Source organism: Tachysurus fulvidraco, chromosome 15, assembly GCF_022655615.1.
Source record: "Tachysurus fulvidraco isolate hzauxx_2018 chromosome 15, HZAU_PFXX_2.0, whole genome shotgun sequence".
In the NCBI taxonomy this organism is placed as follows: Eukaryota; Metazoa; Chordata; class Actinopteri; order Siluriformes; family Bagridae; genus Tachysurus; species Tachysurus fulvidraco.
This window is the reverse complement of record NC_062532.1, coordinates 14,336,376-14,360,403: the sequence shown is the minus strand read 5'-3', so window position 1 is coordinate 14,360,403 and position 24,028 is coordinate 14,336,376. Positions and strand designations below refer to the sequence as shown.

The window sequence follows — 24,028 nt, the reverse complement described above, 5'->3', positions numbered from 1 at the left end:
AAACGTCACCAAAAATCACATTTGTCCCTCTAGGATCCTGAAAAGCACTGCTTTTGTATAATGTTTATATTAAGCATTTATATTAAAACCACAATTTGAACATGCATTATACATGTATAATGTTTTACTTTGGCAAATCCGCACTACGACAGTAAGCATCGTGATGCTGAAGATGCAAAACAAAACCCAGGAAACTGTTTCCATAGAGACCGAGTAATGTTCATTCTTAATTACTAGTCAGTTGTTAATAATACTTAATTACATTAAATTGGGACTTAACACAAAAATATCCATCACTCTAAGGCATCACAAATGTCAAGCACAAATAAACCACAGTCTTTACAATAGCTTCCCATGTAAATTATACCTATGTGGTGGTTTGGGTTGGTTTTATTTGTGTACCATTTTTCACAAGCAGCTTAAAAATACAGAAAACGTACTCAATGTAACATAAGTAGTGTTTGAACAATTAAAAACACCTGAAATATATATATTTAACATGCAGTACTGAAAGAACCAGATCAGTGTCCAAATAAGGGATCCACTCCTTTACTGTGAAATTTAATATTAAACGTCACCAAAAATCACATTTGTCCCTCTAGGATCCTTATGCACTTATGTACGTCGCTCTGGATAAGGGCGTCTGCCAAATGCTGTAAATGTAAATGTAAATATATGAAAGATACCGATGTTTCAAAGTTTGTGTTTATACTTGTATAGCATCCCATAAATGTGTGTTTATACTTATATAGCATTCCAAAAATGTTTGTGTTTATACTTATATAGCATCCCATAAATGTATATGTACACATAATTTTAACCCCCCACCCAACACCCCCCCCCCCACCCCAGCGGTTATACAGATGTGCACGGACGCGATTCTGCGCTACATTGTTTCCTCAACGCCGAGCGGCTGCAGATTAAAGGGTATGTCCACTGACGCATACTAGCGTACTAAAGAGTACGTCGAGCGATAGAACAGCGTCGTCGGTTCTCCTACACTGTTTAGTACGCTAGTATGCCTTGACGCTGCAGGGCGCGTTTCCTTTAAGCTCGCGAGCAGCAGGGAGCCGGAAGTGTGACGTCTTCGACACAATCTTCGAGGAGAGACAGAGAGAGAGGGGTTTTGGGTCACTGGTTATTACTGGAGCTCCGAGTTGAACCGAAATCACGGCCAGTACGATGGCCGAGGAAAATATCTTTTTGTTTGTCCCGAATTTAATCGGTAAGTAATGACTTTGTATTACAAGCAGCTGAATTCTACTCATATCAACTCAACATAAAGTTCTAATTCTTCTAAATAAATTCTTTTTTTAATTCACTATATGGGTGAATGAACAGTAAATGAATGTAAATAAATGATGTATTTTATTATTATAAATGTTATCTATATATATATCTACAGTGAATGGCTAACAGGATGTAGCTTAGCTAACTAGCTAGTTCACCTGTTCACTCTAGTCTTGCTAATAACAACAGTAGCAGCAGACTTTAGTATGTAGTTCTACACATGGGGTTGAAATGAAATGATTTCCTGCTTCCCTCCACAGGTTATGCCCGAATCATCCTGGGTTTGTTATCCTTCTGTTTAATGCAGTGCTGTCCTGCTCCTGCTGTGTTTTGTTATCTCTTAAGTGCACTGTTAGATGCCTTTGATGGACACGCAGCTCGAGCCCTTAATCAAGGTAATTTTAAAATCAACCTTTTATCTAAGGTCTATTCAGGGTTGCCAGATTTGCATCCACTCACGACCCAAACGCTCTCATTAATCATGAGATCAAACTGCAATACGTTCAGATTTAATCTGGCAACCCTGTCGACAGAGATCCCGATTTTAGATGAAAATAATGAGTGACAAGTAAAAACTCAACCGTTGATTGTTTTCTAGCAAGATCACGTGCTGAAGTCTTTTATTCCACCTGAACCACATTTCATTCTATTTATTATCTTGGTCGTGGTTTCAATGGATCCAAAAACTTTCTTTTTCTCACTCACATATAGGGGAAATTGAACAAAAAATAATTCACTTACTGTCATGTTTTTTGGGGTGGAATAGAACTGGTGAACACGGAAAATACAAGCAGACAAAAGGAGAACCCCATAATGTTCACACACAGCAACCTGAGCTCAGGATCAAGCCATGAGCACCAAAGATATAGGCAACGATGCTAGATGCTTTGCCACTGTGCCACCCTTTATAATATCATTTAAAGTCGTGGAACATTTAAAAGACAAGTTCTTGTTATTTCTTGCATTATAGCAGCTATAATTAATTTACCAGACTTTATTATTATTATTTTTTTATTTTTGTATTTTATCTTGTCATATGATCACCAAAAAATTATAAGGTTCTCATATTACAGTAGAAATAAATACTGAAATTTATTCACACATTTTCAATAAATATTAACTAAGTTTCCTTATAGCAAACATCATCTGACAAAATCATACATTTATTGTTAAATAGCAGCAAAATTTCTATCTATTTATTATTACCTTTTAGATTATTTTGAGAGTCTTTCCCTTTAAATGAGTTGTTACTCTAGACATATTGTGCATTAAATGCATTATTCTAAACCTGTGATTTGAATTAAAAACAAGCAATTTCGACATAGTTTCTGCAATTGTGCCCAATCAGGCCTTAGAACAGTGTTCACATTTTTTGTCTTCATCCCTTGTTTCAATCTAGGCACTAAGTTTGGTGCCATGCTGGACATGTTAACAGACCGCTGTGCCACTATGTGCTTGTTAGTAAACCTGTCGCTTCTATACCCATCCTACACCTTCCTATTCCAGTTAAGCATGTGCTTGGATATTTCCAGCCACTGGCTGCACCTGCACAGGTAAGTCATTTAATATTTACAGTTTGTCCAAATCTATGTTCAGACAATGTATGCCACAAAGTTTGTTAAAAATTTCGTTTCGTGTTTCTCTTGTCTCTCCCATTGTTCATCTGTCAGTTCTGTGATAAAGGGAGCCACCAGTCACAAGACCATTGACCTTTCTGGCAACCCCATTCTCAGGATCTATTATACCTCCAGGGTAAATGTTTATATCTCATAGTGATCAGCATTCCTCTTGTGAGATACAGATTCTCACTCACTCATTGATGACATTTGGCAGACGCCTTGGCTGTCCAGAGCAACTTACATTTTTATCTCATTTTATACAACTGAGCAATTAAGGGTTAAAGGCCTTGCTCAGGAGCCTAGCAGTGGTGAGTTGGTAGACCTGTTGTTATTTGAACTCAGAACCTTCTGATCAGTAGTCCAAAACCTTAAGCACTAAGCTACTGCATCCCCCTAACAGATAATTTGTATAAAATTTGACATTCAAATATGGCAGAAATGCACAAACACATTCTCACCTAAACTTATTCTAACTCCTTTCTATTGTGTATGTTCCCTTATAGCCAGTGCTGTTTTTCATGTGCATGGGGAATGAACTGTTTTACTGTCTTCTTTACGTGATCTACCACATCGAAGAGCCACAAGGTGAGTTTCACCAATGACTGTTTCCTTCTTGTAGGGCAAACACATCTCTCTCCCACTGTCTTCGACTCTTCCTTTCTCCTTCTTTGCAGTGTATACATTCTCTGTTTACCAAAACTGTTTTTTTGTCACTGCATCACTTTTGTCACTTTTTTCTTTTTTTTTCTTCACTACACTGGATGTCTCAAAGATGTGAATATTTCCTTCCAAAAATATGGTCACTACACATATCTATTTGCAATTAACACTGATGTTTTTAAACACATTTAAAGAATTTACTATGGCATGCTTGATAGCACAATCATGATACAGTATGAAATGGCTTTGTACCAATGAAGGAGGTGTGGCCTTTGTGCCTGTTGGCTGAATTGTAATTACTTCTTAACCTCTAGTCTACATGATGCACGTTTTAAATCAGTGCAGTTGTTGTAGTGTGAATTTTCACACAGATTCAAGACAATTATATGTTTTTTTTTACAACTTTAATAATATCATTTAACTCTGTGTATTTGTGTGTAGTGTGGCTGCGGTGGCTGCTGGGATTGTGTGCTGTTGTTTCCCTGTTGAAGTCCGGCATAAGCGTCCTCCACCTCATCACCGCCTCCCGTAACATGGCTGCCATCGACCTGGCCGACCGTGAAAGTGAGAGGAGTAAGAGCAAATGAGAGAGAGAAAGGAGGGGGAACAAATCTAGTGATGTGGCTTAATATGGGAGAGGGAACGGGTAAATATAACGAGGGAAGACATGTGGAGCTGGAAATGTAAAAGTGGTCAAGGGCCAGTGTTCATAGAAATAAATTGTGGGACCATTTGGGCACTGATGATTTATTTATTTATTCATAGACTACTAGGAATAATGTTATTATTGTAGCAGAATGCTGCTGTTTTCATCTGAATATTACATATTAAATATTGTTTGCATTTTCCCTTACCTCATTCACATAGTTAAGGTTTGCGTGTGTGTGTGTGTGTGTGTGTGTGTGTGATATCACATATTTAAATTGTGGAAAAGTAAAACACCTTACTACCACTTCTATTACCTTACCCCCCTTTTCCCGTAAACAGCCATATTCTCCTGATCACTCAGACATGTGCATGTACACTTCAGTCCAACTGAAAGGTGCTTTAGGTTTTGTTTATTTGATTAAATGTGATTATTGTTATTTTTAATTTTTTTTTGCTGTTTTTATTTGCTGTTTTTATATTTGAACCTTTCATTATATATCCTAGTGTGAATCGCTGATGTGTGAGTACCATAGTACACAAATTTGTGTATTCATGACCAATTATCCCAAAAGGAGCAATATTCCTCTGTCATCTATATCCTAATGATTGTATTATTGGATCATGCTTAGAGTATTCTTGAATATGATTGTACTCTTTCTATTGTATTAGGTTGTATGGCGATAATTATCTTTTCATGGTTGGACTCAGTGGCTATCTACTCCTATTAGTTCTCTGTTTGTTTTAGACTAAATGAAAGTACTTTCATTATTATTATTATTATTATTATTATTATTATTATTATTATTATTATTATTATTATTATTACAAGGTTATTGCTCACAAGGTCAACAAGGACCTACAGATCAACCACAGAAGGACAGAGCACTTACTTGCCTGTAGATGTACTTGTTTGCAAAGTAAACGTTATATCTTCGTTGCACGTATTTTTTATTGTTTGCACACACCTCACTTTTATTGTTTGCACACACTGCTCAGATACAGGTACATTGCAGGGCACCATGCATATGTACAAATTCCTCCTGGTTGACTTTTTGTATTCCCCAAGTTTTTAATGTGCACCAGTCAGCACCAGGCACCCTTAAGGCAATATTTATTTATAAATCTATCGTATAATATACATTATCAGTTAATATTTTGTAGTTTATGAAACCTTATTTTAATGTTCTCTCACTAGAGAGTACAGAGCAGAATGTTTTTTTTTGTTTTTTTTTTTGCTTGCAGCTGGTTCTATAATATTGGAACAACTGGTTTAGTTGTCCTGAGGCTAGGCCTAGATGAAAAAGTTTTTTAGTGAAATACAAGCCTAGGTATAAGAATGGCCAGGCCCACAACACAGTTAATGACTTTTTGAATTGTGATCCACTGGAAAGGAGCATTATATAGCAAAACATTTGTGGACACCTGACACACCTGACTATAGGTGAATCTTTCTTAAACTGTTGCCATAAAGTTGGACGTCCTCATCCTCGGTCGGTGTCCTAACTGATCGCCAAGATGTTCAGCCAGTAAATCGTGTCACCGTGTCTACATGAAGCATACTTCCTTCACCAGAGCTAAAGGCTGAAACCTTTTCCAGCATAATACTTATGTAAAGAAAGTATGTTTTATGTAGACACGGTGACACTGTTTACTGGCTGAACATCTTGGAGATCAGTTAGAACATCGACCGCATCCCAAGCCTCTTCACCCTACATCTGTACCAGGGCTTACTATTGCTCTTGAGGCTGTAAAATCAAATCCCTCAGTCATGCTCCAAAATTTAGTGCAAAGCAAAGGGACTAAATATGGAATGGGGTGTTCAGCAAAGCACATAAGCTCACAAACCTCGGGTCATATTGTGTCCATTGTTCATTTTTTGAGTCAGACCAAGAGTTCGTATTTATTTCAGAGTAAATCCCGACGTTTCTAAGAGTACGAAACAGTAATAAACAGTCCACTACACACCCGCACTACGTGGAACACTATGCACTATCCAGTGCGCCACTGTGCGTTTTTTGGGCATCGTCTTATGCTGCGTCTGCGTGTATCGTTACCTTTAAGGACCTGCGACATTTTTTTCCACTTTTTTTTTTTTTTTTGCACATTCGAATGTCCGGCTTCCAACAGCCGAGGATCCGTCCGTACTGTGCGGGGAGAGGAGTTTAGACTTTACCAAACAGCAAGCTGATGCTTTATATTTAGCCATCGTGATTTCATTTGGGATTTTGCGTCGGCTAAATAATACTTGTCTGGTCTGCAAGGGGGAGGGAGAAGGAGAGTGAGGGAGAGAGAGGGAGAGGGAGAGAGGACGACGGCGCTCGGGAGAAGAAACACACACACGCGCGCGCGCACACACACACACACACACACACACACATCGGGCCGGAGGAGGGGACGAGGACAGAGAGGGGGGAGTTCACTCCAAATGCTATCCCTTTAAAACAAGGGGGACACGGCGGTGGGGGAAGAGAGCGATAGCGGCGCGGAGAAGACGGGATAAAAAAAGAAAAGGGAAGAAAGAGCGAGGGCGGGAGGGAGCGTGTTACAAGGGAAAAAAAAGAAAGATGTCATCCTCTCGATTGAAATGCCGAGGCGGAGCCATGGACCACGACCGACGAAGCGACTCAGCAGACAGGGATGAGATTTAACGCAACACCGAGGCTCGTATACAGGCCCAGAAGGCGAAACCTTAACTACAATAAAATAGGTTGCTTTCTTTCCCATCCCGAGCGACTGCTGAGTACAAAGCCAACGTCTAACTCATTTTTATTTTATATTTATATATAAATATAAATAACGTTGGGTTCTTTTGCATGAACGATTTTGCACATGTCTTATTGATAAGCCACTATTCCAGCAACAAAATAATAATGACAGCATTACTGTATACGTAATGTATCGTATTAGGCATGAGAACTATGTTATTTTAATGTGCGAATGAAATCTGGCTCCGTGTTCGTTTAGATGGGTTTATATCATTTAGATTATGTTTCATGATCTGTTTTTAAAATCCAGTGACGTGTTTAAATTATTAAGATCACGTCGGTAAAGCGCTTCCTTTAAAAAAAAAAAAACATAATAGTCCATCATTGTTCTTGGTGTTGGGTTACTTTTAGCTGGATACTTATAAAAAAGCACAAATCCGGGGGAACCTTTTTAGAGAATTCACTTCAAAGGGAGATCAAAGCCTCAGACGTAACTGATTCGATTGACGTCACAACACGTCATTTCCCTCCCCCCTTTCTCCCCTTCCTCCCTCCCAATCGAATTCTTCAAGATGGACGCTGCTTGGAGCAATTTCCTCTTTCAGGTAAAACTGCAAAAATGTGTGAGAAGCGACAGACATAGAGACAGACTCGTGTTCTAGAGTCAGTTTAAAAAAAAGGGGGGAAGAAAAATATTTAAAGTCTTATTCTTACGTCTGCTAACTCCAGACCCCGCCTTCACAGTCCCAAACTGAGAGCACCCTCCAATCAGATCTTCTGCCGGAGCTCACGGACGCGCATCAGGACACGCCCACCGAGCACATAGCCCCGCCCCCGTCTACCGTGGACACAGCGGCGCTGAATGAGGAGCCAGAGCCAGAGCCAGGTGAGGGAGGGGACACCCAGGTCACGACTCCTACTGTGTCAGTCTCATACTTGTGTATTCAGTTTAAAATTAAACTAGCAGTAAGTATTTGTACGACTGTACAGTGAGAATACATACTGTCATATGCAAAAGTTTAGGAACCCCTGACAATTTCCATGATTTTCATTTATAAATATTTGGGTGTTTGGATCAGCATATTCATTTTGATCTATCAAATAACTGAAGGACACAGTCATATTTCAGTAGTGAAATTAGGTTTATTGGATTAACAGAAAATGCGCAATGTACATCAAAACTGCATGCAAGGTGCATAAATTTGGGCACCCCAACAGAAAAATCACATCAATATTTTAGTAGAGCCTCCTTTAGCAGAAATAACAGCCTCTAGACACTTCCTATAGCCTGTAATGAGTGTTATTTTGCATACGTCTGTAATAAACTGTTTTGTTGTGTTTTTTTTTTTTGTTTTGTTTTTTTAACATATAATTTTTTGGAAATCCCATCCCATATAATACAGCATATAACGACTTTAAATGCAACAATGGTCCGTGTTTTTGTGTAGAAAACTTCCTGTTAATTTCAGTTCTTCTATTTTGCTGTTATAATAACGTCAACTCAGAAGGCTTTCCGCTAGATTTTGGAGTGCGTCCGAGGGGATTTGTGCTCATTCAGGTCAGGTACAGGTGACAGATGATGAGGGCTGCATTAAGGTTTGGATCAGTGCTCTGTGCAGGACAATCCAGTTCTTATGCTCCAACAATGGATGTCAGGTTCAAGGTTTAGGCCAAACATTGTAGGTTTAATGTTTATTGTTTTTATGATGTTACGTTGCTACCTTTTACATCATTCTATTTATTCTAAATTCTCTCTCTCTCTCTCTCTCTCTCTCTCTCTCTCTCTCACTCACTCTCAGTTAAGCCTGTGTCTCGGCCTGCCCGCCCTGCTCATATATGCTCCATATGCAACAAGCAGTTTAAGAACAGCTATAACTTGCGTCGCCACCAGTCAGTCCACACTGGAGTGAAAATGAAAGACAGAGCAGCCCGAGAGAAGGTGGACGCAGCGAAGGCAGGTCAGCGAGTGGAGAGGCAAACCATTCCTCTCTCCCTCCTCCAGCTCTCCATTCCTGCCCCGATCACAGTGGCTACCGATCCCATGATCCACCCATCCCCCATCAACAACCAACAGGTGGAGACAGTCGCAGTATCTATCACTCCAGCAACGGTTGCCATGACAGCAGCTCAGCCTCTACCTGCAGCTGTAGTGGTTACTGGGACAATGGTGCAGGTTGGCTTGGTTTGTGTCTTCTTTGTCATATTTTACTTCTATACACTGCTGCTCCACCTCCTAATCCTCTATTTTAGTTTCTTGATTTATCCATTCATCAACCTTAGTTCTTGCCATCTCAGCCTCAGTGCAGAATAACATCTGTCCAACCAAGGTTGTATCAAAAGCCCCATAACCCTCCCAATATCAATGCAATACTGACCCATTGCCTCACTCTATAGATTGGATATTCACAGACACTGATGTCCGATGATGTGTGTTTGAAGTCAAAAGAAGAGTATTTTCATGTATGAGATATTTTTTTCCTTCTCAAAATTCACACACTGTCAAAAATTCTGAAAAACTATAAATCTGTTCTTTGTTCTCTTCTAGGCTGCGCCAACCAACAACACCGGAGAGAACCCCAGCCTTCCCAACCCAATTCAGATTTCGATCCCAATCACAAACCCACACCCTATTCCTACACCAAACCCTAACCCTAACCCGGTACGGAAGAACCATGCATGTGAGGCATGCGGAAAGGCTTTCCGGGACGTCTACCATCTGAATCGGCACCGGTTGTCCCACTCTGATGAGAAGCCGTACTCTTGCCCCATCTGCCAGCAGCGTTTTAAGAGGAAGGATCGGATGAGTTACCATGTCAGATCCCACCAAGGCGGAGTGGAGAAACCATACGTGTGTCCTCATTGTGCCAAGGGTTTCTCACGGTGAGGAGTCATATGAAAACATTTCTGTAGCTCTACATACCATGTGCACTTACTTTTACATCTGTAGAACAGTACTGGATGGGTTAAACACTGCTCTTCTAAAAGATATTTCCTCAACTCGTGTTTTGTTGATAGACCTCAGTCCAAATTCTCAGATGTTTGTTCAGATGTGTCAAGATCTGGTAAATGTGAATTTCCCAAAATCATACTCCTCAAACCAAGACACTCCAGTCATGCACAGTTTGTCATCGTCTCTTTCACCAGTGCTCCATTTCTGAAAACTTGTAGTAGCTGGATATTTGTGGTTATTGAACTGTTTCTAAACCCAGCAGTTGTACCAGTACCATAATATCTTCATATGCTCATATATGAGGCTTACAACAGACAGGTTGCAGCCAGTAAATGAATCTACAGTGTGGCACACTACTGCGCTCACCACGGGTACTGTACTGCTGTGTCCCCTACCACAGAAGCCTAAAATACAGCCATTTTATGAAAGACAGTGAGATATGCCCTGATTACTAATTTAAGGCAGAAAATGGGTCAATATGACAAGAGAAAAATGACCTTCCACCTGAATATATCTCCATATATAACGCATTTAGAAACTCATATATACTGAATGTACACTGATGTATGCAGACCGTAGTTAGATTTAAAAAAAACAAAAAAACACTGTTTGCTCTGCTTGCGTTAACAGACAAACACACACATTTATACACAGATTTCTCTGCCCCTTGTGTATTGTGGTACATTATGTGCTAAAGCTCTCTCTGTCCTCTCCAGGCCTGACCATCTTAACAGTCATGTGCGGCAGGTGCACTCCACAGAGAGACCCTTTAAGTGTCCGGTAACGTCAGCACCTCCCCTCCCCTCTCCTCCTACGTTTCACTGTCTGTTTGTAGGCTTTGTAAATTTTTCAACCAACTCTTACCTTGCTTTTTTATAATCTGTTAGATACTCTTCCTTCTTGTTGTTTTAATTTTATTATCCACCTGCTATTCCTGTTTGCATCCTTTTTTTTTTTTTTTTTTGCAAAACATTGTTAACTAAAATTAACAGAACACATGACCAAGCAGTGCATTAACTTTATTAAGCCTTGACACTACTCTATGTTCGTGTTAAATTACTGAAGCAATATTTTCGGTAGGACCTAACAGAGTTATGTGTACATTATGTATTTGAGCATAAGAAAGATACTGGAGGAAGAAATTATGCAGATTTGCATGTGTTAATACCCTTCTTATCACTTTCTGTAGACATGCGAGTCTGCATTTGCCACAAAGGACCGGTTGCGTGCTCATATGATCAGACATGAGGACAAAGTTCCATGTCATATCTGTGGCAAACTGCTCTCTCCTGCTTATATCACGGATCATATGAGGGTACACAACCAATCCCAGCATCATGTGTGCCACTTGTGCAACCGAAGTAAGTCTGAGCTTTGCAGATGAATATGAATTAAGTTAACTCCCTTTTTTTTCTATTGGTTACAGTTCACTGTGGTCATCTTTGTTCAAATTTCACCATAATATACATAAAAAAATCCTGTAAAAAGTTTTAGAAAGCATTAGGAGCATTAGAAAATTGATTAAACACCCTGGTAGTATCATATAGCATGCATTTAATTATCTGGCTCTGGATTTAGGTCGGTGTAACTAGTTTTATTTTTGTCCATTTATTTGTCTTATTTTGTGAACTAAAGGCAGTAGATATGAAATGACTCTCAATTTGCAAGAGCTGTAATTATTTTTCAATTATTTCAATTCTTTATTTTGATTCACTATTATTATTGCACTCCAGGCTTTACCACACTGACATACCTGCGTGTCCATGCTCAAAAACACCACGGACAGGAGTGGAAAGATAGCAGCATGGGCCGTGGCTCGGGACCTGGTGGGGTGCTGTTGTGCCAACTGTGTGGGGTCCACTGCAAGACTCCTACCCAGCTTCAGGGTCACATGGCCACCCATGCCAACCAGGCAGACCCTGCGGTACAAGACCCCATCAGCAGCAGCAGCAGCAGCACTTTAGCGGGCACAGTTTCCACGGCAACCTCTGTCTCCAGCCCTGCAGCCACTGTAGGCCTGCTAGTGACTGACTGCTCTAGCATCGCTGCCCAAAGCCACAGCTAACCCCAGGCTTTAGGGGCATAGATGGGTAAGGGCAGGGAAGATAAAGCACATCAGTAAATAGGAACAGGTGATGTCCCCATGCAAGAACTGTCCGGTTTATATTTATTATATATAATTTACTCTTTGAGCTATTTGGATGTGTCTAGTGCGTGTGTGTTATAAATAAAATAACTTTTTAATCTCTCCTATAGGCCGTAGCTTTGTATGAAAGAGTTGCTTTGGAAATTTTGCACCGTCCTCCATCTATGGTGCCTCAGACACTGCAAGCAGTCAGCATGAGCTAACTGACTTTTTAACAGCAAGTCTGATAACTCAAGAAATCATTTGTTCATTTCAAGTGTTCACAGACTACTGGCCAGTCCCACTGGTACTGTGTGGTTTGCTCTACTTTGGGAACTGTTCTACGAAGACGGACAGTTGGATTAAGTGGTGCAACGCCTCCTAATTACGTCAATAGCTTCCCAAAGGAGGATGTGATGAAATGAAGACTGTCAAGTGTTGTCCCACTTTATTTATAACCTGTCTCTCATGATCAGGAATCTAGAATGTTGAAAATTATTATTTTTAGATATCCAATTGATACCCAGTATAAGTTACCTTCAGTATTTCAACAAAACAGCCAAATAGGATCAGGTAACACACCCATATTCCAGTACATTTAAGCAGCCTCTGTGTAGGTGAGCTGCAGCTGTGAGAAAGGGGCTTACAATGATGTATCATTTCCTGCCATAAATTCCAGATGCCTGTAAACCGTTCATTTAGAGTTAAATGTACAACATAGGAGTCACTTGTATTGTTTGTGTGGATATAATTAACTATTGTTGAATATCTTTTTTCAAGGAATCTCATTGATGTTAATTTATCTTTAAGCTTTTGACTAAGGATGTGAACTTTGATGTCGCTTGAGAAGCTACATAATGCTCTATCCTTTGACCCATGTTTGTGTTTGAAGCTTTGTTGAACGCCAAAACTTTGTTGCTGTCGCTGTGACAATATCTAAATTAATCAATGTACAAAATGACAAATGTGCACCTAATTATACTTACTTTAACTAAACCTGGTGATGCTTGTCAATTATATTCAATGGAGGAAGGATGAGCCCAGTGTGTTTAGGGTTTGCTTTTCTCCCATTGTTGATTTATATAATATAACTGGGGGGGGTGATGATTAAAGGTGCAGCAGCAATCTTTTTTCTCTACTTCTGCAAATTATCTGGAAAAAAATACATTTTTAAAAACAATGTATTAAGACATGCCTTTAATAAAGTTATATTAAGTTGTGAGAGAAACTATTTTGGAAAACAGACTTCTGGTCCAGAAAGCTATTTATGACCATAGGGTTGTGGCTGTGTTAACGTGAGTGGCAATGGATTAGGCTGAATGAGTGAAGAAAATTATTCGGATGTCAACTGTTAGACAGAAATAGACTACTCTTACTTCATGCATCTGTAAGTTAACATGCTTTCCTGTAAATTACAAGACTAAGCTAGCCAGCTTGATTACAAATCTTAAAAATGCTTACATATTTCATGATGCTGCATATGCAATGACAGGGATATAGTTTGAATCAAAGGTTCAAAAAGATACCACTGCTGGGCCCCTGAGCAAGGCCCTTAACTCTTAATTGCTCAGTTGTATAAAATAAAATTATATGCAAGTCGCTCTGGACAAATGTGTCTGCCAAATGACAGTCAAGAAATGGTATGGCCTATTGTAGGGGTGTTCAAAACAATCACTGAAAGGATGTGGGAAATAATTTGATATTCACTTAAATATATTGAATATTTGTCATTTTATAAGAACTTCAACAACTTCTGTTCCTTTTTTTTTTTTTTTTGTAAAATTAAAAATGAATTTCTACTACAAACCCGTTTCTTAGACTAGTCTGCAAATCCAGAACGCGTACTAACATACTACAGTTACAGAGTATAGTATGGACTGTATTGGTTTGATGTATAATACCATACTATTTGTCTGGAAGTATGCACTTTTGGCTGGATCCTACGTGTTGCTAAATCGCATTTAAACAAACCCGCTTGTTTTTCGAAAGTAATAGCATAGCCATTCTATTGTGTTGAATGTGTAGAATGCTAAAATTAGGGTATTGAAATGGTTAAAATTTGGCCTCGTGCCTTGTTTACACCGGTAGTTTTACCCTCCCCCATTTTTCACTTCGTATCCATCCCCCAACTCCTCCTCCTCCTTCCTCATCCTGCCACTGTTTCCAACAGCTGATTGCAGATAAAGAGAAAGCCATAGAAGGCCCGGAGTCCACGTAAAAAAGGAGTTGAGGGGGGAAAAACAACACAACGATGGACTACAACTATCACGCATTCAGAATAATGCGTGTTTTGCCCGTTTGACCCGGGACGCCGTGGCGCTAGCTCCGAGCCGGCTTACACAGTAGCGGATTTGCTACCGCTAACTTTACAAACATCCGAAGATAAGAAACGCCGAGGCGTTTTCAGCTCTATGTATAGATGATTCTAAAGGCGTGAATTTGTAGTTACGCGTTTATACACAAAGATAACGACACACACTTGTAACTTATGTGTTTTAAATAGCCGCTGAACCAAAAGCCGGGCTACGGTTAGCTAGCAAACAAAGATGATTAGCTAGAATTGCGTTGCCAAACAATTAGGTTACCAGACGTGAGTTCGGTTTCCTAAAGTATCGATACGACCACATTTAGTTGTGTTGAGCTAGTAAATGATTTCCGTACACTTATTTGCGCAAAGTAATGTTATATTTACGTTAGTTCGCTATCCTGTCGCATATTATACCGATTAGCTAACTAGCTTAGCTACTCAGACTAAGGTTTATGGTGTGGACAGACAGACCGCAGTGTCTTAGTGATTATTTTGTTTTAGAAGCGATGCCATATGCACCATCTGTAGTGTCTTATTTAGCTCTAAGTAAACCTTAACTGACCGTAGCTACCTCAACGAACCTTTAGCTAGCTAACATATCTAGGTGTGTGTGTGTGTGTGTGTGTGTGTGCAGGAGACTATGAGCAGTTACAACGGTATTTAGCTGCGTTTGTTGCTGTCAAATGTGAGCAGAAAGATGGCGTTTTAACACCTGTACATGTTAATTATTCGCAATATTGCGTATTTTAATGGGATTAATAAGCGTGGCTGAACGTAGCCAAACCTCCTGGACAGCCGGCTCGCTCTAACAGAAATGGCCTTTCATGGCTCCGCTCGGCCCGCCGTGTGTGGAAACTTGTTCCCAGCTTCGGATTTGGGCCACAAATATTTCTGTGTGAACAGTACAGGGAGTACCGCAGCCTGCAGCGGCTTAAACGGCTCCCAGAACCCAGCCGGGCCCAGTCAGCCGGTCGAGACACCACGACACCCGTCGAATATCGGAGGGAGCACCGGCGGAGGAGCAGCGGTACCTCAGCCTCACAGCAGCCCGGCCAGCGAGGTGCCGTGTCCGTCCGAGATGGAGCCAGACAGGCCGATCGGTTATGGAGCGTTTGGTGTTGTCTGGTGAGTGCAGCAGTTTCCAAGGTTTTAACTAGGTGCTCTTGTGTTTGCTTTCTTCTGTGGAAGACCGTTCGTGAAGCACAGCGATATAATGTGTCTTTAACTCACCAGGTCGGTGACGGACCCTCGGGATGGACGGAAAGTTGCTCTCAAAAAAATGCCTAATGTCTTCCAGAATCTGGTCTCCTGCAAGCGCGTCTTCAGAGAGCTCCGCATGTTGTGCTTCTTCAAACATGACAATGTAAGGGTTTATTTTAAGCTTTAGAAAGGGCCAGTGGATTAATTTTGCGCAGTCTATAAATTACTACATCTGTACACCAAAACAACCATCATTCATTATTCCCAAAGCTTCGGTTCTGACCCAATTCAGAAGCATTTAAATTTGTTCAATTAGTCTCCTGATGTTGTGGAAGTTTGGCTGCTTGGAGCAGGGTTTAAAGGTTTGTGCATTCTTAAGTAGCATTAATACTGCAGACAGATGAATTCTTTAGCGGTGTTTGAATGCATAATATGACATGCTCACTGACTGGCAATGTAGTTCCCCTGCAACCAGAAACAGCCAGTGATGAAGTACTGGAAGTGTCTTTTCTTCCTATTAAAATGCGTTTGTCTGCTGCTATGATGCTTGGATTATACAGAACTTGTGGAAGTTATAAATACAGTAGTAGCAATAGCACAGTTTTGAAAACACAGTTTTGATCCATCTGGTGTCACCTACATAAGGATGGGTTCTCATTTGAGTCTGGTTCCTTTCAAGATATTTTCCTCATATTTTCTACGTCTACGTCTGTCTATTTATAGAACCTCAGATAACAAATGATTTATAAGTTGAAAGTAAGTTGAAGTTTGACTTGAATGTGATTTATGTTTTCAGGTGTTGTCTGCTCTGGATATTCTGCAGCCTCCACAGATTGACTGCTTTGAAGAGATGTATCCTTTCTTCTTTTACATATGCCTTTTTGCTGTTTTCTAAGACTGTACGACCAGATCAGTGGAACAGAGGATTTTGTTTTTATTGAAACATGTGCCTTGACTCAAGTTGTGCCATAGATATGTGATCACAGAACTGATGCAGAGTGATCTGCACAAAGTTATAGTCTCTCCACAGCCTCTCACCACAGACCACATAAAAGTGTTCCTCTACCAGATACTCAGGGGTGAGTTATTATGGGAAACATGAGTGGGGATGAGTATATGTCATTTAGCATGTCATTTAGCCTATTTGTGTCTGAAATCTCTCAGAGGGGTGGCAGTTAAAAATAGTGTGGAGTAATATTTTATAGTCAGTCGTGCCTGGCAATTAGTAAAACAATGTATGATATCTGAAGGTGGTGCTAGTTCTTTAGGCTTTTTAAGTTTGGAGATGTTTAATGTGGCACTGTTTGTGAAACTATATGGGGAAAATGGCCAAGTGTTTTTTTTTTCCCCACATCACCTACGTTTCCACATTCATTGCACTGTGTTACTTTAAGGCTTAGCTATACTTAAGTTATTAGGCAATTATAAACAACCTTTATGGATTGCATGGAATTAAGACTGTACAAATTCCAGTATGTCATCTGATGTGATTTTTTTCCCCCCCTCAGGCCTGAAATACCTGCACTCAGCTGGAATTCTGCACAGAGACATTAAACCAGGGAACCTGCTGGTCAACAGCAACTGTCTCCTCAAGGTACATGACGGCTTGTTAAATTGGACATTGGCTGTTGAGAATATGGCCAAAGGTTTGTGGACGCCTGACTATCACATGCTTTTTGAACATCGCATTCCATATTTAGTCCCTCTTCTTCGATGGCTTTCCTTTAGATTTTGGCGTGTAGCTGCATGGATTTTTCATTTAGGCAGAAGAGCATTAGTGAGGATCTAATGCTCAGGCACTAATGTTAGATAAGGAGGCAGGGGCCAAGCGTCCACCTACTTTTGGAAAAGTTATATGCAAGTGGGATAAGTAGTTTGATTCAAATGATCTAAATAATGTTGAGAAATGATGGTGCCGTTGCTGTATTTATGGTGTATTAATCATAAGTAATGATTTGCATCATCTCTTTAATGTCTTATTTGACCAGATTTGTGACTTTGGGCTGGCTCGAGTTGAAGAACCCGACTCCTCGCGTCACATGACCCAGGAAGTTGTGACGCAGTACTACAGGGCCCCTGAGGTTCTAATGGGCTCACGCCATTATGGGTCAGCCATAGACATCTGGTCTGTGGGCTGCATCTTTGCCGAGTTACTGGGTCGGCGAATCCTGTTTCAGGCCCAGAGCCCTATTCAGCAGGTACTGACACACTGCAATACACAGCGTGGACTTTTACTTCCTGCATGGTCATAATTAAACATGCATTGTGAATTTACGTGTAAATTATCCTGATATTTGTGTCTATTGTGTAGTCTTTTTTTTTTTTTTTTTTTTAAAAATCAGGACTATGGACTAGTGTCTTGTGTAACTGCATAGGAACATGGGTTGTTGGTAATTAATAATATTCCTCACTGAGAATTACAAAACAAGTATTGGCTTATAGTCATTCTTGACTTGAAATCATATAGACTACTTGTTTGTAATATAGTTGTAATACTTTGATTATATGCGTTATCCTTGCATGATTGTGTGACAAGATAAACCAACACAAATAGATTTGTTTATGAGCTAAGTCCAGGTTTTGAATACAGCAGATGTTTGAACAAGGCAGATGTTCTAATATTGTATAATGGTGTTATAAAGCAAAATCTGGTCAAATTAAGTATACAATGGGATAAGAAATGCAAAATGTCTAAGGGCTCTCGAGTGATACAACAAAACAGCATTCTATTGTAGGTGGGTTGTAAGTTTGAATCCTGACAATGTCACAGGCATCTGTGGCCAGGTGCCAAGGATGCAAAACTGCCTGTGCTCTGTGGTAGGAAGGGATAGTCGCACACAATCATTTGTGAGTTCACCTGCATAGATATGAGCTGGTAGCACTTTGAACAGTGTTACACAGAATAGTGCCTTTCTGTGCACAGTAGTTAAAGGATGTGGTAGCTTGCTTCATGTCCCTTGGAAGAAGCATATGGAAGTTCTCACTCTCTCCAGTTGCTAGATGTTGTGTGCTGGGGAGAGCTGGCTTGTGGGTGGGATTTGCTTTGTGTCTGGAAGGAATTAGTGTTAAGCTTATAATGAACTCAAAAATTATGTTGACCTATAAGTTCGTTAGGAGCTCTTGGTTGCACAATTCCACTTGACTATAAACTGTTGTAGAAAGAACATGGTCCAGTGTCACTCAAAGATTGGTTCTCTTCTGATCCTGGTTCCTCACAAGGTTTCTTCCTATCATCTCGGGAGTTTTTCCTTGCCTCCATTGTTTCAGGCTATTTATTAGGGATAAATAGTAACACAATTTTATTGTTTCTTTATTTCTCTAAAGCTCCTTTGAGACATTGTGCATAGTTAAATGTACTGTACAGCTGAATTGAATGAATTTTTCTTTCCTGTGTAGCTGGATTTGATAACTGATTTATTGGGAACTCCTCCACTGTCTGCCATGGTTTCTGCATGTGAGGGTGCTCGAGCGCACATCCTAAGAGGACCTCACAAACCGGTAACATGTCATTCTTTTGTACTTAAGAATAGATGTGTAATCAATTACAGTCACCTGGTTTTCCTGATTTGTTTTAGTATTTGGTGTTCATGTGCATGTTGGGGGGTTCTCCACGCTAGAGTACTACTGATGAATTGTAATACTAGCCCAGCTCCAGCGTTGTGATGTCCTCTTGATTATGTCCTAGAATACACAACTGAAAAATCTGGTCCAGTGCTGTTTGTATAATAACAGTTTTGCTTTTCTTTTGCCTTTCATTTTTGCAGCATGTACAGCAACCTGAATCAGTTAAAAAAAAAAAAAAAACTTGACATGCTCCAGTGTATTACTCAGTGACCCATTGTTTGCTTACATTCAATTTCTCTTTCTCTCCTTATCTCCATGTCTGTCATTTTATCTACTAGCCGTCACTGTCTGTTCTATACATGCTGTCAGACGGAGCCACCCACGAGGCTGTTCATCTTCTGTGCCGCATGCTTGTTTTTGATCCAGTGAGTACACACACATACACAATGCTTTATAACCACCATTTTGTTAAACCACTCTCAATCTTTGGTCATAGGGTGTTAGGGAATAAAATCGGGTCAGACTATGCTGTTAATGTTATTGCTCAAACTATTTACAGTGACATGCTTTTGATATGTTTATCAACATTGTGTGTGTAGGCTAAGCGGATCTCTGGCAGCGACGCACTCTCTCATCCATATCTAGATGAGGGCCGCTTGCGGTACCACACATGCATGTGCAAGTGCTGCTACTCGGTACCCAGCGGCAGAGTGTACACCAGGGACTTTGAACCTGCTGCAGAGAGGCCCTTTAGCCACAGCTATGAGGAGAGCATGCTTTCTGTCTGGCAGGGCAAAGGTGAATATCCTGTCATGTGTCATCCTGTTTGTTTGCGTTGCAAAATTGAATTAAAAAATTAGGACAATAAAAGAATGTAGCTCTAACTAAATATACCATATTTGCATGATCATCACCTTGGGTCATTTCAAATTATTTTTCATGCTTCTGATTATTCTTTAACAATTCATTATTCTTTTCTTTCAGAGCTTATCCACCGTTTCATCACTGAGCACCAGCAGGGCAAAAGAGTGCCTCTGTGCATCAACCCTCAAAGTGCAGCCTTCAAGAGCTTCATCAGGTGAGGAAAAAACAATGAAATAATTTTTAAACATTGTTTCTTAAGTTTGCACATCCCTCTCATCTGTCTCTTTTATCTTTTAACTTCTCAGGTCCACTGCTTGGCATTCCTCTAAAGTATCGAGGAAAGAAGAGAGATGAGCTGAGGAGGTCATTATAGGAGTCATGGGAGATGTAGACGACTACAGAAGCATGCTTGTGCTCGAGATGAATGACTGTTTACATTTGGTTCTTGTCAGATTATGTAGGTTTGAATGCCTAGGCCTGGTGCTAAGTTTGGCACAGGATGAACATCCTAACATTGTCCAAAAAAAACCCCTACAGTACCTAATTCTGTAGACATTTTTTTCAATAGTGACAGTCCAATTATGCTGCTGCAAACATTTTATACTGACTGAGTTTGAGGATTACGAATACTGAATTTCCGAAGAAACGCCTTTTCATGGACTGAAGACAGATAAGCGTTGATTATGATGATGGCACATATATATGTGTGATTGTGTGTGTGTTGAAGTCCCTCAATGTTGTGCAATACCAATATCTGGGGGGAGGTTTCAGTATTTGTGGGCTTCAACTGCCATTCAGAATTGTTCTTATGTTTTGTCAAAAGTCTTATTTGTTATTTAACTGTTGTTGCAGTAATTAGTTTTTCTAATTTTGCAAGCTTTTCTTTTATTTCCTGTAACTCAACCATATTTCCAGTATTGCATTGTGTCATACAAATATGGGTTGCTTTTAATTTTATTTTATTCTATACTTTTTTTATATATAGTTATGCCACCGAATTCTATGTCACTGAATCGTAGATTAAGATCACATCAATGTGTAGGTTCTTTTGTATGTCTGTGTACCTCCCCTAAGCATTATGTGGAAGGGTTTCAAAATCTTATTTACTTCTTGTAAGCTGAACAGCTTTTTTAAGGTTAGGTAAGAGTGTTCTTGATCCGACTGTGTAATTGAAGCTAGAACATGCACACTTGAGTGATGCATGAGGTATATGAGCGTGTGTGTGTGTTTGTTTGCGTGTGTGTTGTTCAGGAGTGGAGAGCGTTTAGGGGATGTGCAGTTTTGTGCTATTTCACATTCATTACCTCACATAAACCCACTGTGCACTGGCTGAGTGTACTCAGACTAAACCCAACTATTAACCATGTACTGTACAGGGATCTGTGCTAATCACTGAACCACTATCCCTACAAATCCCCTTTATCTGTCTGTCTCTCTCCCTCCTTGCTCTGGCTGATGCACATGTCTCAGATTGCTTTTGGAGGAAAATGCTGCTGTTCATTTGATTGACGTTTTCACTTCAGTCATATCTAGTGTTGAGCTCAGGTTTCATATCGCAGACTCTGCTGTAAACACACAGGGACTCGTATCCGGGCCACAGCGGCCCTCTCTTGGTGCTGTGAACTGAAAAGGCCCCGTTTTGCTCTACCACCTCGAGACTCGTGCCTGTTGGCCACCACTAGGTGGTGGTGAGCACCCAGAGCACTGCTGGACAGACACCGTTCTCAAGGACGTCTGCTTAAAACGTATCCACACGTGGATAAGGACTTTGCTTAGGGATTCTCACTACTTCAGGAGTCCAGTGATCTTACAAACCCCTTGTGCTGTTATTTAATTTGGTCATAGGAAGATATTTTCTTAAATTAAGTTTTCCTCCTCTTTTATGTTGATGCGTTGTGACCAATTGAATTTATTATTTTTTTCTTCTTTTTTTTTTCTTTTCTGCCTTTTTGTTTGTTTGTTTTTGTTTTGTAGTTTGACCACTTGGCTATTGTGTTGGTAGAAGAACTAGAAGTATAGTGACATGAAAAGAACTTCTGTCGGTCTAGGATTTCTTGTACCGACATCTAACTACAACGTGAGAATGTTTTAGTTAATGGTGAGATTTGCGTTAGTCATGAGCTCATAGAAGTTAGACGTTTTATGATGGAAAAAAAAGAACTTGATATTTGTGTTGAACTATTATGGTTAGTAATATCAAACACTTGTTTCAAAAGATGGCTGTTTTGTTTTTTTGTTATTTATTTTTTGTCATTTTATTGAAAATGTTTTTGAACTTTGTGTTTACAACAGATGCTTGAAATTTTTAGGGAAAATAAGTGGTTTAGAGTGGAACTGTCAATAAAGAGCGAACACTGGAGACAAAGTGCCATGTCAACTGAATGGATAGGAGTCTGTCTTTATTGTTTTCCTATCAGGTAGAGTTATTATTTGTTTTGAAATATGTCTTGCTTGGCATTAAGACAGTCCACATTTTTCATTTTACATTATTTTTAGAATCCTTCATTTGGTAGAGAACTTAATATACATGTGATACAAGCATGATCCAGATAGGACCAGCCAACACTTTCCAATTCAGAAATAATAGAGAACAGCTGTAGGGGATTAGGGAAGAAACTTCAACACAATGCACAGCGCTATATATATAAACAATGCAAGAAGCAAATGTTTGATATATTGTTATGCAGAGTAGCCGGAAGCAAAAGAGCTTTATGATCAAATGATCCATCAGAATGATTTCCAATGCTTTCTGAGGTTGTGAAAAGAAAGTTTAAGCTGTGTTTGAGGAAAGACAGGCTTCTGTGAATCTTATGGGGTGAGTAGTAAAACGGCTCTAGGTGAGGAGAATTTATAGACTATATTGGATAGCCTTGTGTTAAATGAAGGACAACAGGTGCTGTTACTGTGATGGCCTGAAAACGGCATAAACAGATCTCTATCTAATGTTTGTGTGAAAACCACAGACTAGCATTTTGAAGTGAGTTCAGAGTCTATACAGAGAAAAGAAGGTAAAAATTGCTTGTTTGTGGTTAAAATTGCTTGTTTGTGTCTATAATCATAGCCTAAAGGTAGTGGTTGTAATCCATTAGTTAACGTATGATACTAATAATATTTTACTTATATAGTGCAATGTGTATACCTTGTAGCTACAGCTTAAAGTGCATTACAGTGTGAACTTTGGGGAAAAAAATCATCTATAAAGCAGGTAAACTGAAGTAAATAATAGCAGTGACAGAAAACAGCTCATTAAAATCTAAACATACAAAAAAATTTAAAAGATGAGAAATTTTAAGCAATAAATCAATTGTAAAGATAACATGCTGATTAGGCAAATGAAGCTAGTTAACTGACACCAGCTATGTTTTTATGCTTTAGATTTTCACTTGGACATATTAAACAAAATGTAAACTTGATAGGGCTGCATTGCAATTCCACATGTCCACTTTTAATTCTAGGTGAACATTCTAATCAATAGCTATGATTGACACTCATGGATAACTAGAATAACCGAATAGACAACAAATGTGCATTTGATATTTTTTCCTCCATCCCCTCTCTCTCTCATATATAAATAATCTGTGTTGTAATAATTGTTAGCAGACCTGGGTTGTTCCCAGTGTCCCTATTGTGTTTTTTTTTTTTACCTTAGTACTGAAGTTTCCTGCAAGCAGCTATCATGCATGATATAATGAAAGGTGTAAAATGTGCTGATTTTAACTTGAAACATGTTGGAACTCTGGACAGTAGGGAGGTGTAATAGCCTGGTTGCTATTGATGACAAAAGCCAGGACTTGCAGTGAACAACACATTTCAACATCAACATGCAATGCCTAATCAATGCTATTCAGAGTAAATCTGCATGACCAGGAGGTCTCGGAAACATAGTCAAAGGTCAGCTGGAGGTCACTCAATAACCCATACGTCAACCTAAGCCTTTAAACCTACAGTGTGATATTACAGATTCTAAAGAGCTGAGTCTAACAAATTAAGTACATGCAATTGTGGATTTACTCAAAAATTAGTTTATAATCACATTATTTGAGTATTCTCTGGGCATATTGGGCTCAGATAGTAAAAAAAAACAAAAAAACAATA

At 39.6% G+C, this 24,028-nt stretch overlaps 3 protein-coding genes across 9 annotated transcripts; all 3 read left to right on the top strand.

Moving 5' to 3' along the window:
• Positions 1–974: 974 nt before the first annotated feature.
• On the top strand, positions 975–5,157 carry cdipt (CDP-diacylglycerol--inositol 3-phosphatidyltransferase (phosphatidylinositol synthase)). Its single transcript, XM_027141363.2, has 6 exons — positions 975–1,225; positions 1,551–1,685; positions 2,690–2,843; positions 2,961–3,042; positions 3,413–3,494; positions 4,011–5,157. The coding sequence occupies exons 1-6, from the start codon at positions 1,183–1,185 to the stop codon at positions 4,154–4,156; spliced, it is 642 nt and encodes a 213-aa protein (XP_026997164.2). The 5' UTR covers positions 975–1,182; the 3' UTR covers positions 4,157–5,157.
• On the top strand, positions 4,336–22,315 carry nlk1 (nemo-like kinase, type 1). The gene is made up of 12 exons (XM_027141362.2): positions 4,336–4,473; positions 14,910–15,430; positions 15,539–15,668; positions 16,302–16,357; positions 16,478–16,584; positions 17,014–17,099; positions 17,494–17,703; positions 18,902–19,003; positions 19,408–19,494; positions 19,669–19,867; positions 20,054–20,147; positions 20,239–22,315. The coding sequence occupies exons 2-12, from the start codon at positions 15,120–15,122 to the stop codon at positions 20,285–20,287; spliced, it is 1,431 nt and encodes a 476-aa protein (XP_026997163.1). The 5' UTR covers positions 4,336–4,473; positions 14,910–15,119; the 3' UTR covers positions 20,288–22,315.
• Positions 6,331–13,242, top strand: LOC113639494 (myc-associated zinc finger protein). Of its 7 annotated transcripts, none has more exons than XM_027141356.2 (9): positions 6,331–7,527; positions 7,652–7,808; positions 8,722–9,104; positions 9,317–9,382; positions 9,468–9,802; positions 10,589–10,652; positions 11,062–11,233; positions 11,606–11,962; positions 12,129–13,242. In XM_027141356.2, the coding sequence occupies exons 1-8, from the start codon at positions 7,495–7,497 to the stop codon at positions 11,935–11,937; spliced, it is 1,542 nt and encodes a 513-aa protein (XP_026997157.1). In that variant the 5' UTR covers positions 6,331–7,494; the 3' UTR covers positions 11,938–11,962; positions 12,129–13,242. The 7 variants fall into 7 exon arrangements, with proteins under 7 accessions (XP_026997157.1, XP_026997159.1, XP_026997155.1 ...); XM_027141358.2 differs by having other exon boundaries at positions 6,332–7,527; positions 7,667–7,808; positions 11,606–12,004; XM_027141354.2 differs by having other exon boundaries at positions 6,332–7,527; positions 11,606–12,004.
• Positions 22,316–24,028: the final 1,713 nt, after the last annotated feature.